General features: G+C 44.0%; 1 protein-coding gene across 3 annotated transcripts in view; it reads right to left on the bottom strand.

Annotated features, from left to right (window-relative positions):
* The window catches only part of SHQ1 (SHQ1, H/ACA ribonucleoprotein assembly factor), a 65,781-nt gene extending 56,455 nt beyond the window's left edge, over positions 1–9,326 (bottom strand). Inside the window, exons 1-6 of one of the 3 annotated variants that reach the window (XM_083724149.1) lie at positions 9,190–9,326; positions 6,355–6,529; positions 5,017–5,078; positions 4,084–4,206; positions 2,202–2,362; positions 208–320 (exon numbers count right to left, since the gene is read on the bottom strand). In XM_083724149.1, the coding sequence (XP_083580275.1) occupies positions 208–320; positions 2,202–2,362; positions 4,084–4,206; positions 5,017–5,078; positions 6,355–6,497 (602 nt within the window). In that variant the 5' untranslated portion in view covers positions 6,498–6,529; positions 9,190–9,326. Of the gene's footprint in view, positions 1–207; positions 321–2,201; positions 2,363–4,083; positions 4,207–5,016; positions 5,218–6,354; positions 6,530–9,185 lie in introns of all 3 variants that reach the window. The other 2 variants (XM_083724151.1, XM_083724150.1) reach the window with 2 other exon arrangements.
* Between the last annotated feature and the right edge of the window lie 2,968 nt (positions 9,327–12,294).

Raw genomic sequence — 12,294 nt, 5'->3', positions numbered from 1 at the left:
AACCAAACCTGAATCATATCAGTCATCAGCTTCCGTGGCAATTATACATAAAGAGAGTCTAAAATGCAGCATAAGGCAAAATAGTAGGAGATACGGAAACCACTCATTTCCTATTTAAAAAATAGGCCTCTTCGATCCACTTTCTATTAAATGATGACAAGATGGTCAACCAGATATTGCAGAAACACGCCATATGCAAGGACTTACAGGTAATGATCAGGATCGAATTTGGCATCTTCTGCTGCCAGCCTTTTCTCTCTGCGTTCAGCTGCAGAGGTCACGTCTGGATTTTTTATATCGATAACATCATTAAGTTCATCCTGCAAAGACAACCACAAAAGAATAAGCAAACCTGTAAAGGTGGGGGGGGGTTTGACTTTGTTAAAGGTTTAGGCAGAAAACTTGCGAGGTTCATCTCAAATCAAAGCTGACAACGGAGACTCAGATGGTATCGGGGTAAAGGGAGTCTACACCCAGCAATAGCACTATGCCCAGCTATGGACTGAGTTTGCCTGGCCTCAGTCGCTTGCATTCCAAGTAAACTTTGATTGAATTTATGCAACGAGCTCTACATGAGGCTGCTACTGAAAATGGTCAAGGAGCTTGAGGTCCGAGGGAACCACCTCTGCTGGTATCTGCCCACCCGTGGTTATAGCCTATTTGAAAATATTGCAAGCTCCCGCAAGAAGCACCTTCACAATACTCCTAAACAAGTTTGAAAACAGGAGCCTGAGAACAAGTATTTACAGAACCCCACTGCTTCCATAATGAAGAAAGCTGAACAGTTCATTTAACACAATACTTCCATTTCCTGCATTGTATTCTTCACACAGAACTTTGTTGTATTGTATTCTTCATACAAATCATGTATTTCCCCCCCCCCCAAAAAAAAACACACAAGCAAGCCTGCAGCACCTAGGAAGAGACAACACAATTCTAAGATTTATATTTAACTGTCATTTTTCATCGTTACAGGCTGCTAAGCATCTTCCACAAATTTCAACTGAAGACACACTATCTCAGACCATGGAAATCCCCTGAACATTGGCATCCATCTGTCTAGAGAGACAATGGAGTGAGTATTTGGGGGTGAAGTCAAATCGCTGCATTATCAGCACCAAAGCGACCTCCCCAAGGTGCAAGCCTGCTGGCTGGCCGGAGCCTCCTTATGCTAGCGCCGCCACCACCAGGAGGCTACTTCAACCTTCCCCATGGGGGGGTGGGGGTGGCTCCCACCCCAAAGGTATTGGGGGATGCAAAAGGGCTCGGCTCCCAGGAGCTGGACCCCCTGCCTATAAGGCAATGGAGGTTTAGGATCAGAGTTTTCCTTCACCTAGATGGGCTACCTTCCCCTAAATGTGAAAATTTTGCATCAGGCCAATTCCGCAATGCAAAATCATGCACAATTAAGCATCATGAACCCCAGGGGCACTCACGTGGGGCTTTATACAGAAATTCCATGGCGTCAGCAAAAATGGGCACTTACGATCAGAACGCACAACCTTTTGTAATGATTGCCACTTAATCATTGCAAGCGTTCGGATTCAAAGTTCTCACAAACGGAACTCCAGCTCAGAGTCTTCCTGCTAGACAACTAGAGTGGGAAGGCATTTTTCACTGCCTCCTGCGGTGTCTTGCTCTCTGAAAAGCTGCTCCACAGGGTTCTAGGCTATGGGAGAGAACGCAGCAGAAAACAATGGAAGCAGCCTCCCTTTGCCTTATTCCATGGGACCTACTGCCAAAGTTAAGGACAGAGGATTTCGCTTTATAGGTGAAGGCTCACATTGTATGGGTTGTTTCAAATGGGCCACTGCCCAACCTCAAGGTGGTTCCGAACATATTGTTTGCTTATAAGAATGGATGGGATTCAACTAAGTTTCAAACCATTGATTTTAATGAGTGTGACTAAGCTGGCCCCAACTTCAACGGGTCTCCTATGAGTAAAACTTCGTTGAATGCTACCCAATGAATGTGAACAGCTATGTTGCCTTGACATCACACATTTATTTGTGGAAGCCACCCAGATATCAATGTTTGTATGTTGGGTTTATTCCATTTCAATAGCAACACCATGAGGGTTTCCTTCACACTGATACGTAATGCGTTTCAAATTTCATTCTGGATTGGGGACTGAGGGAAGAAGCTGTGCCTATTAGAAGAGTTGAGGGGTTTGTTGTTTGTTTTTAAATACTTAAACATACCTGAAGACGTCTGAAAACTCCCGATTTCATATTTCCAAATCCATAGGTGCAAGGCGAACATAAGGGGCTGTCTTTCCTTTCCACATAAGGAGTCTGTTCAATTTCCCAGTCAAATTCTTCCTCTTCTTCCTCCTCCTCCTCCTCTTCTTGATTTTCAGCACCTGAAGTTTTGAGGTCAGGTGGGGGGTGGGGGAACAAAAAGGTAACAAATCTATCAGAAAATTTCTTCTCAAACTCCACAAGGCACCACCAGAGCCCCCAGTTTGGAAACTGGAATCGTGCTGCTTCACCCTGCCTCCCAGATCATCCACACAGTGGAAGCCACTCTGATTAAGAGGGACAAGATTCATGAGGCCTGTGGGGTGGAGGCCCTAACCATGTCATTTAATACTGCGGGAACATGTGCACCTTCACTTGGGGTACATACGCTACATTTGTTGTGTGAAAAGAAAGAGATATAAACCTAAGAACCAGAAAAACTGATATTGAGCAAAAGACAGGATTAGTACTTGGCCAACATCCCATAATTCTGCCCAGTTCACTATAACGAATTCTACTTTTAGGTTTATGATGAAGTATGTGTATATACTCCCAACTCCCCACTCATGCGTCTTCTATTTTCATGCGACTGCACACACACACCGGGGACCCAGAAGTGGTGCCCGGAAATGACAAGTGAGGTTAGTTCTCAATGGCGAGATCAAAGAGTGTGTTGGGCAATATATGGGGAAATTAATAGTGGAGTAGGGGGGCTGAAAATAATGCCATTTCACATCCGGCAACCAATGTGTCCCTTTGGTTTCAGATGGAGTTTGGTCAAGTACAGTGGTACCTTGGTAGTAGAACGCCTTAGTTGTAGAACAAATCAGCTCCCGAACGTCGCAAGTGGGTGTTCAGGTTTGCAAACGTTTTTTTGGAAGCCGAACATCTGACGCAGCTTACACAGCTTCCAATTGGCTGCAGGAAGCTCCTGCAGCCAATTGGAAGCCGCACCTTGGTTTTCAAACCATTTCGGGAGTTGAACAGAATCCCAGAATGGATTAAATTTGAGAACCAAGGTACGACTCCAGAGTTAACACTAAACACATTCCTTAGTGTGTTAGTGTTGATCTGGCTCCCTCGATCTCAATGATCTCCAGGCATGGTTGGACTACAACTCCCAGCAGCCCCCAGCCAGCATAGCCAATAGGCATAAAGGGAGCAGCCAAAACATCTGGGCAGCACTTGACTGGGGAAGGCAATACAGTGGTACCTCGGGTTACAGACGCTTCAGATTACAGACTCCGTATACCCAGAAATAGTACCTGGGGTTGAGAACTTTGCCTCAGGATGAGAACAGAAATCACGCAGCGGCAGCGGGAGGCCCCATTAGCTAAAGTGGTACCTCAGGTTAAGAATAGTTTCAGGTTAAGAACGGACCTCCGGAACGAATTAAGTTCTTAACCAGAGGTACCACTGTAATAATAATTTTATTATTTCTATGCTGCCCATCTGACTGGGCCTCCCCAGCCACTCTGGGCGGCTCCCACCAGAATATTAAAAACATGATAAAACATCAAACATTAAAAACTTCCCTAAACAGGGCTGCCTTCAGATGTCTTCTAAAAGTCAAAAAAGTTGTTTATTTCCTTGACATCTGATGGCGGGGGCGGGTTCCCACAGGGCAGGTGCAATTACCAAGAAGGCATAAAAGGCAGCTTCCTGTGTTTCTATGAACAACCAGAAGCATTATCAGCCTATGTAAAGCATTAAATTCCTATTTGCAGGAAGCAGTGCAAGTAAAACATCTAGCACATAAATTCATCTTTCTCTGAACTTAGAGAGGGAGGGAGGGAGAGAGAATGAACCCGTGAGCCATTTTTTAAATTAAAATTATACAAACCCAGTTCTTCGACTAAAGGTTTTGCAGATCTGGATTTCTTTGGCGCTAACAGAGCTGTCAACATGTCTAGCCCATCAAAATTCTCTCCGGGAACTTCCTTGGGAAGATGGATTGTAAAAACCCCTTGAAAGAAAAGGATTGAGTTAACAAAAGGCATTTCCCCATTTATCCGGATAAGCTACCACTAGAGTGTTTCGAAAAGCAATAGCAAAACTGCTGGCCAGACTATACTAAAAAACCAAAAACAAAACCCTGCCTGCTCTCATTTTTGCTTGCATTACTCCAGGGACAGAGGCCTGCAAGTGCAGCGCCCCCATTCATTAATGATTTCACACATTCATAAAGCAGAAAAAGAGGAGCACGGGTGATTACAGCTCATTTTCAGCTCCCATCCTAACTTACAAAAGGAGGATCTGCACACCCTCCCAGTGGAAAGATTTGGAAGTCACACAAGACGCAGTTCCACATCTAGGCCTCATATATCTCAAAAATGCCCCTCTTCAAACAGAACGAGGGCAAGTGGCTTTTGCTTTCTTCTACCACTTCCCATATTGCAAGAGAGAGGCACAAATTAAACACATCTACTACATGTCTTGCTCGATCAGTCCAAAAACCCAAGCTAAGAAGATGGGGAACAGACACAAAACATTCTTCCCAAATTCATAATTTGTCATGCAACACATTCCACTAGATAAGGCTGTGCTTGACGCTCTCTGCACAAAGAAAATTGTGACATGGGAAGCATCGTGTTTTCCGTCTAGCAAACCTAAACCACCCCACTTATCTCTACGAAGCAAAACATTCTGAAACAACCAGGACAGCTAGCTTCATTTTATACTACTGCTAGAAGTGGAAGCAAATGTAACAGCAGAGGAATCTTGCATATCACGCTTTCCTCAAAATGAAGATATTTAATTAAAAAGAATTACAAACCTGTGTCATCATACGATGCTTTCTCTCTCCCATCCTCTACAATTCTTCCTGGAAGAGCCAATCTGGGAGAGGTGGAATTAAAGGCGTTTAATTACATATCTGATGCAGGGGTAAGGATAATAGGAAATCAGGGACTGGTTCAAGGCTTTAGAAAACCTCCTTCCATGTACACTTCAATGCAAAAGAAAGCCCAATTGGAAGCTGTGCGATTTGAGTAAGGCAGAAAAGGACAGATTAGGTAAGAGGAGTTTGGATTTGATATCCCGCTTTATCACTACCTGAAGGAGTCTCAAAGCGGCTAACATTCTCCTTTCCCTTCCTTCCCCACAACAAACACTCTGTGAGGTGAGTGGGGCTGAGAGACTTCAGAGAAGTGTGACTAGCCCAAGGTCACCCAGCAGCTGCATGTGGAGGAGCGGGGAAGCGAACCCGGTTCCACAGATTACAAGTCTACCGCTCTTAACCACTACACCACACTAGTAACTGCCGTGTGCCTTGCAGAATGGTGAATGCATGACCTTAAGGCCCTATCCCCTCTCAAGTCCTGCCTAGAGTCTTTCCTGCTTTCTCAATATTTTAATAAATACTAATTGTCCACTGAGAAGACTTGCTCAACAAGCATGAGTGTTACTCCAGATGCCCATGCTGGTATCTAATATAGGAGAAAACCCAGGAGAAAAAAAATAAAATTCAGAAACAAGAGCTAGTTCACATCCCACCTCAGCCATGAAATCACAAAGTGATAAGTCTCACCCTACCCTCTATAATAGAAATAATACTGGTGCCTCTTAAGGAGCTATTGCAAGAATATACTGAGTATGTATGCCAGGTGTTTTTAACATTCAAAATAACACAATATAAACGCCAGAGGTGTCATTTACAATGTGTGTATAGAACACATTCACAGAAAGTCTTCAGGGTGAAGTGTATGCACACGGCTGAAACAAAACAACGTACTACAGCAAGCCTTGGGCTCATACATTCTATTTCTCCCTCTTCTGCACAAATAAGGAGGAAATCTGAAGTGTTCATTAATGGTTTGGAACAAACCAGTTTCTCATCTCATTTGAATACAGGCTATTGTAGTTTGCACAAAGCAGCTAGATTAATAAGCCAGGGTTGTACCACTGTGGGTCCCAGGATAATTCTCAAAACAAACCACAGACTGAATTCAGCCAATATGTGATTCCAGAATGTATCCTATATTAAGGATTTTCTGTCTCACACACAAATGAGCAAACTTGCCCCCAGAAACACAGTGGGGAAGCGCTTATTAACACAATGTGACAAACAATACATAAGCAATTAAACTCAACCTAATGAAGTGATGTTACTTACCTGAGAAAGTACGGTTTCGCATAAAACTTGAACTCCTTCCCTTCAAAATAGACCTCAAACTCTGAAACTCGTGCATATGGTACTTTGATTGTTATTGTAAGAAAATCTGGATCCTGACTCAGTTCAAACGCTGGAGTTATCATGCTGAATACTGTTCACAAGCCAAAGGTGCTGCCTGAAAAATTATGTCATGGAAATAAAAGAATCACCATCTGAGCAAACGTAAGAGAATATCAGTGACATATGAACACCTGAGTATGATAAATGGATTTCTGTTAATTAATTTTTCTAATTGTCCATTTACTGGCAGTCTGAAATAGTTTTGTAAATTTTATGAGGGAGAGATCCCCCCCCCCGCTTTGACTCCAGGGTGACTGCAGTGGGGCCCACCCCTCATCCTAAAATTGTAGGACCCTGAGACATCATATCTGGCACCATGAAAAGGCCTGAGGAGTCTAAAGCACAGGGCAACCATCTCAGAGACATCAAGAACACCACTTGTAATAATGCTGGTGATGAAGCAGCATGGTACAGGCCCAGCCATCATGGTCCAAATCTCATAAACACTACCCAATGTCTTTGGAGCACCCTCCCAGGCTGCTCTACCTTTTCAGAGGAAAATACACAAGGAAACAGTAACTTTGGGGAGATGTAAAGCTATTTGGCAATCCATTTTTGGGTTACATGAGTTGTGCAAGTGGCAGAAAGCAGAGACATTAATGACTATCAGATCAAAAGGAGATGGTAGAATAGATCTTTCAATGGGCTGGGGTTAATGCTTGAAGTGTGTATCCTGTGTGAATTAAAGCAAAGGGTTTATTCAAGATTTTGGGACTTTACTGAAAGTTTGAGGGAATATGCTTTGAGGCTTAGGAGCGGTTAAATGACTGGAAGTAAGTAGGACTGAGGACAAAGAGCAGTTGCTCAAGAAAAGGTCTATGGAAAGAGTGTAGGATGCTGCTATTCATAGGGAATTAAAATTGCCTCTTTGGCAAAATGGGAAAACACTTTCCTAGGGTTTTAAGGAGAATGCCATCAAGCTTCTGAGAAATCATAAACAAAATACAGCTTTTACACAGCAATGTTGTCATGAGCATGACTGCATCACAGCCTTCCGGATGGGAAGATTGGAAGCTAATACCTTGAAGAAGACACTAGATGGAAAATGCTGACATGACTGATATGAGTAATCAATGAAAGTATGTTGGAAAAAAAGATACAGAGGGAGATGCAAAAGTTCAAGCACATATGAAACAAGAGTTTATGAGACCTAGGGAATGGAGTCACAGCACATGACAGAGTGGAAAGAGCCACTGGGCGCAGGATAGATTTTATGATGACAGGCCTATTTGCCAAAGATGAAGGAAAGTAGGGCACACTGCAGAAACAGATGATGTTATCAAGAGTGTTCATGAGTTGGAGATGTTCAATCAGGCTCTGGAGCAGCTGGTGAGACAGTGGAGCTAGAAGAAGAAAGGAAGCAGTACAATACACCCGTGTTCAAGCACATTTAGTATAGTAGTTCCCATCTGCACTATACATTTAAAGCAATATCACACCACTTCAAAGAGTCATGGCTTCCCCCAAAGAATCCTGGGAACTGTATTTAGTTAAAGGTGGTGAGAGAGAGTTGATAGGAGACCTCTGTCCACCTAACAGATCAACAATTCTACAGGAATTCCTGGGGGGTGCTCTGAGGCGGCCCAAAGCACATTTCAGTGTGGACACCTACAGTTACTCCCCCCCCCCCCCAGCTTGTTTATTTTTGTTGTATACAGATACCCTCATCTGTGCCACGTATCCACAGGGAGCTCTGAGACACATATGATGCACTGGAATCTCAGATGACACTCTCCCATTTGCCTGGGCATATGATTTGCCCTGGTTGAAAGCACATTTTAGTGTACAGACCCCCAGTTACTTTTTTATGGTATTATGATGCCATCACACATTTATGAGCATTTCACAACCACGATTATTTTAACTGAATAACATTATTGTTGGGACAAAGGAAGGAGACCCGTTCATGTACATATATATAAGCCAAGGGATATCCTAATATTTATTATTATTATTATTAAGTGAATAAATTTATACACCAGCCTTCATCCAAAGATCACACGGATGTTCACAACATAAAAATACAAAATGAGAGCATACAAACTTTAATTGGGAGTTCAGGGATACATGAGCTTTACTTTTTTTTTAAAGTGCTTCAGATCTTTTAGCAAATAAAAAACTTGGAACCACTAACCTACCTCAGCATCGCCAGCCACATTTTTATGTGAATTCCACAAATAGGATATGAACCCAATATCACTTTCCCCATTGGCGACTCCCCTTCCCCACACCAGGAACTGATATATTCAGAGGCATTGCTGCCTCTGACATCTATAGGGAGCCTCAAATAAAGCCTGCTTCCATTTCACAGAGAACACAGCAAACATGTTTCTAAATGGTGAGTGACTCAAGAGTCCGCAGTAAGGTACAACCTGCTGCTTTTACACACTTACTCTCTGACACACACATCAATGGGCATGCCTGTCGAAAAGCCAAGAGCTAAACACACATGGTGCCATCCCAACACAGGGTGGCATAAAAGACTGCTGCTGCTACAAATTCCCCTCCAGCTCCCTTTAGCCATGGATAAGTGTGTGTGTGTTTATAAGTGTGTGGATATGTGCGCGCATGTCTCTGTGTATGTTGGTGTGTGTGCATGTGTGTCTGTACGCGTATTACTGTCGGCTACAGCCTCCATTTCCACACAGCTCCATCCCCGCTCTAAAAGACTACGAAAAACGCCAGGCTCGACAACCAGCCCCGGCCAACACTCACCCACCGACCCGACCAAAGACCACGCACTTCCACACACGCGCTGGCAGAACCCGTCTTCCCCTACCGCCCACGGCCCGCCCATCCCGATGGCGCATAGGCTTCCAATTGGCTGGGGCCTGCGGTCAACATCCATTCCCTCCAATGGAGAACAAGGAGGCGGGCCGCTTGGGAGGCCGGGCTACAAGCTCATTGGCAGGAGCTGTCGGCTCGCGCCCATTCACAAATCGCCGAAAATGTGAAAAAAGAGGGCGGTGCGGCGGAGTGAGCGTCACGTGACAGGAGCCTGGCGAGGTAAAGGAATGTCGCCATCCCGCGCCTGCGCCTTCCTTTCGGTTCGATATAACGGGCGATGCGAGCGAAGCAGGCAGCTGCACATGACTTTCCCTAGTTCTCTGTTTGCCGCTGGCCACGCTGCAATGAGGCATTGCTTTTTTTTTTCTCCAATGCAAATACTTGGGTTGGCTTTCCAGTAATCTTCCAATCAGCTAATATTACTGAATGGCAGCGAAGCTGCATCCTCAGTTCCTAGTTCCTTACTTTGCTCAAAACTTCGAAGAACTAAGAAGCTCCTGTATCCCCACGTTAAAGTCCATATGCCCCTGAGTCACCAAATAAATATCATTAATGTGCATGATTGGGTGGTGGGCTCTTTTTTAAAAAAAAATCCCAACAATCAAAATTATGCTTCGGAAACACTCTTAAATGCATGATGACAACGTAGCACCATTAAAAAACTTAAGTAACGGGGTGCCCATCCCAAAACATGCTTTGGGCCAGCATAAATCATACACCCGAGCAAATGGGAGAGGGTCCTCTACAAAATGCCAACCCAAAGTGCCCTACTGGCGCATAGTCGGTTTGTGGAAATCTGTAGGGGGGGGAATAAGTATCTGGTGGCATCCAGCCCCAAACATGCTTATTTGTTGTTGTTGTTGTTGTTTAGTCGTGTCCGACTCTTCGTGACCTCCTGGACCAGAGCACCACAGGCACTCCTGTCTTCCACTGCCTCCCGCAGTTTGGTCAGACTCATGCTGGTAGCTTCGAGAACACTATCCAACCATCTCATCCTCTGTCGTCCCCGTCTCCTTGTGCCCTCCATCTTTCCCAACATCAGGGTCTTTTCCAGGGAGTCTTCTCTTCTCATGAGATGGCCAAAGTATTGGAGCCTCAGCTTCACAATCTGTCCTTCCAATGAGCACTCAGGGCTGATTTCCTTAAGAATGGATACATGCTTTGGTTCAGCTCAAATCATGCAGCCAAACAAATGGCAGAGTGTCCTCTATACAGTCAAGGGCATCCATGCAGACAATGATAGCCAAAATATGAAGGAAAAAATAAGTAACTGGGTGTGTCTCCTGTGCAAAATATGCTTTGGGCCAGCACAAATCATGCACCCAAGCAAGCAGGAGAGTGTCCTCTACAAGGTACCAACAGAACAGGCGTCAGGCTATGAGTATGGTCTCTGGTGTCCTGGAGGAGTCTTGGGAAAGTAGCAAATGTATTTGATAAAAATAAATGTAACAGAAATGTTTTCTATATTGGAAAAGACTACCATGAAATATAGGAATAAAAACTCATGACCAGTTAAGGAACTAAAATGGGGACAGATGGGGTCTGGAACCGAGCTCCCAGAATAAAGGTTTTATAAGAAGGCGAGAGAGAGGAATTCCCTACCCAGCTAGGTGACGTTAGCTCTTGGCCCAGTTCCCAAGAAGTTTGGTCACAATAAAGTCCACTCTCCAATTGAAATCAGTGGGCATACATTATTTGCAACTAACTTGGTGACAACAGGGCGTAAGCGCAACTATAACCGCAGTCCTATGCACACACATTTGAGAGTTAGACAAACATGGTTATTCTAGATACTCAGTCACCAGACTGAGCTGTATGGATAAAGTTCTAACACAATGGAAGCAATTCCTGCTGAACTTGCTTGTTCTGAGAAAGAATGCAATAGGATTTAGGGTACACCTTTTTCTGAACTGGCCCATGTGTTTAAAACTGGGCATATTCCAAGTTGTTGTTGTTTAGTCGTTTAGTCGTGTCCGATTCTTCATGACTTCATGGACCAGAGCACTCCAGGCACTCCTGTCTTCTACTGCCTCCCACAGTTTGGTCAAACTCATGTTGACCAAGAACACTGTCCAACCATCTTGTCCTCTGTCGTCCCCTTCTCATTGTGCCCTCCATCTTTCCTAGCATCAGGGTCTTTTCCAGGGAGTCTTCTCGTCTCATGAGGTGGCCAAAGTATTGGAGCCTCAGCTTCAGGATCTGTCCTTCCAGTGAGCACTCAGGGCTGATTTCCTTAAGAATGGATAGGTCTGATCTTCCTGCAGTCCATGGGACTCTCAAGAGTCTCCTCCAGCACCATAATTCAAAAGCATCAATTCAGCAGTCAGCCTTATTTATGGTCCAGCTCTCACTTCCATACACCACTACTGGGAAAATTCAGCTGATTGATAGATAGATATAGATCTCTAAAGAGGGGCAAGATTTGGGGAGTGTTACCTGATTATATGCTTTATTTATTTATTTTTTTACAATGCTACCCATTCTGTCTTTCGGGGGTATCTGTTGGGGAGGATGAAAAGCTTTCACATTTGAGCAATGTGACAAGTACAAGTTGTTTTGAAGCACAGTGGGTATTTTGTTCAGCCTCTGGTACTTTTAAGTATCCAGCAAAGAAGGCTTTTAAGGAACTAAATAGACATACTTTTCAAGAATAGCTACACCAACAACAAGATTGAAAGGGTTGTGGGGGGGGGGGGGGTTAGACATACACACATAGTGGTCACTGTCAGGCTCCTGGCTTGTCAATTTGAAGATGCCTTGATACAGTTTGGTTTCATGTGCACTAAAACAGATGCAATTTACAGGATAACAGCTGAAGATACATTTTCACATGGTTTCCCAGCCACATGCTGGTAGACTACCCTTACCAGTCTCCAAATGTGATGGAAATGGTGTTTCTTCAGAGATTATAATATAAAATATATCTAAATACTGCTGGGTGCAAGGGAGCATAATTTTTCATCCTTGCATTTACTAGAAACCAGATTGTGTGAGTTTATTTCTTTTCTTTTTCTTAAGCTTCTTCTCTTCTGT

The sequence above is a fragment of the Podarcis gaigeae genome, assembly GCF_964106915.1.
Source record: "Podarcis gaigeae genome assembly, chromosome: 2".
Lineage (NCBI taxonomy): Eukaryota > Metazoa > Chordata > Lepidosauria > Squamata > Lacertidae > Podarcis > Podarcis gaigeae.
This window is presented reverse-complemented; position numbering and strand designations above follow the sequence as displayed.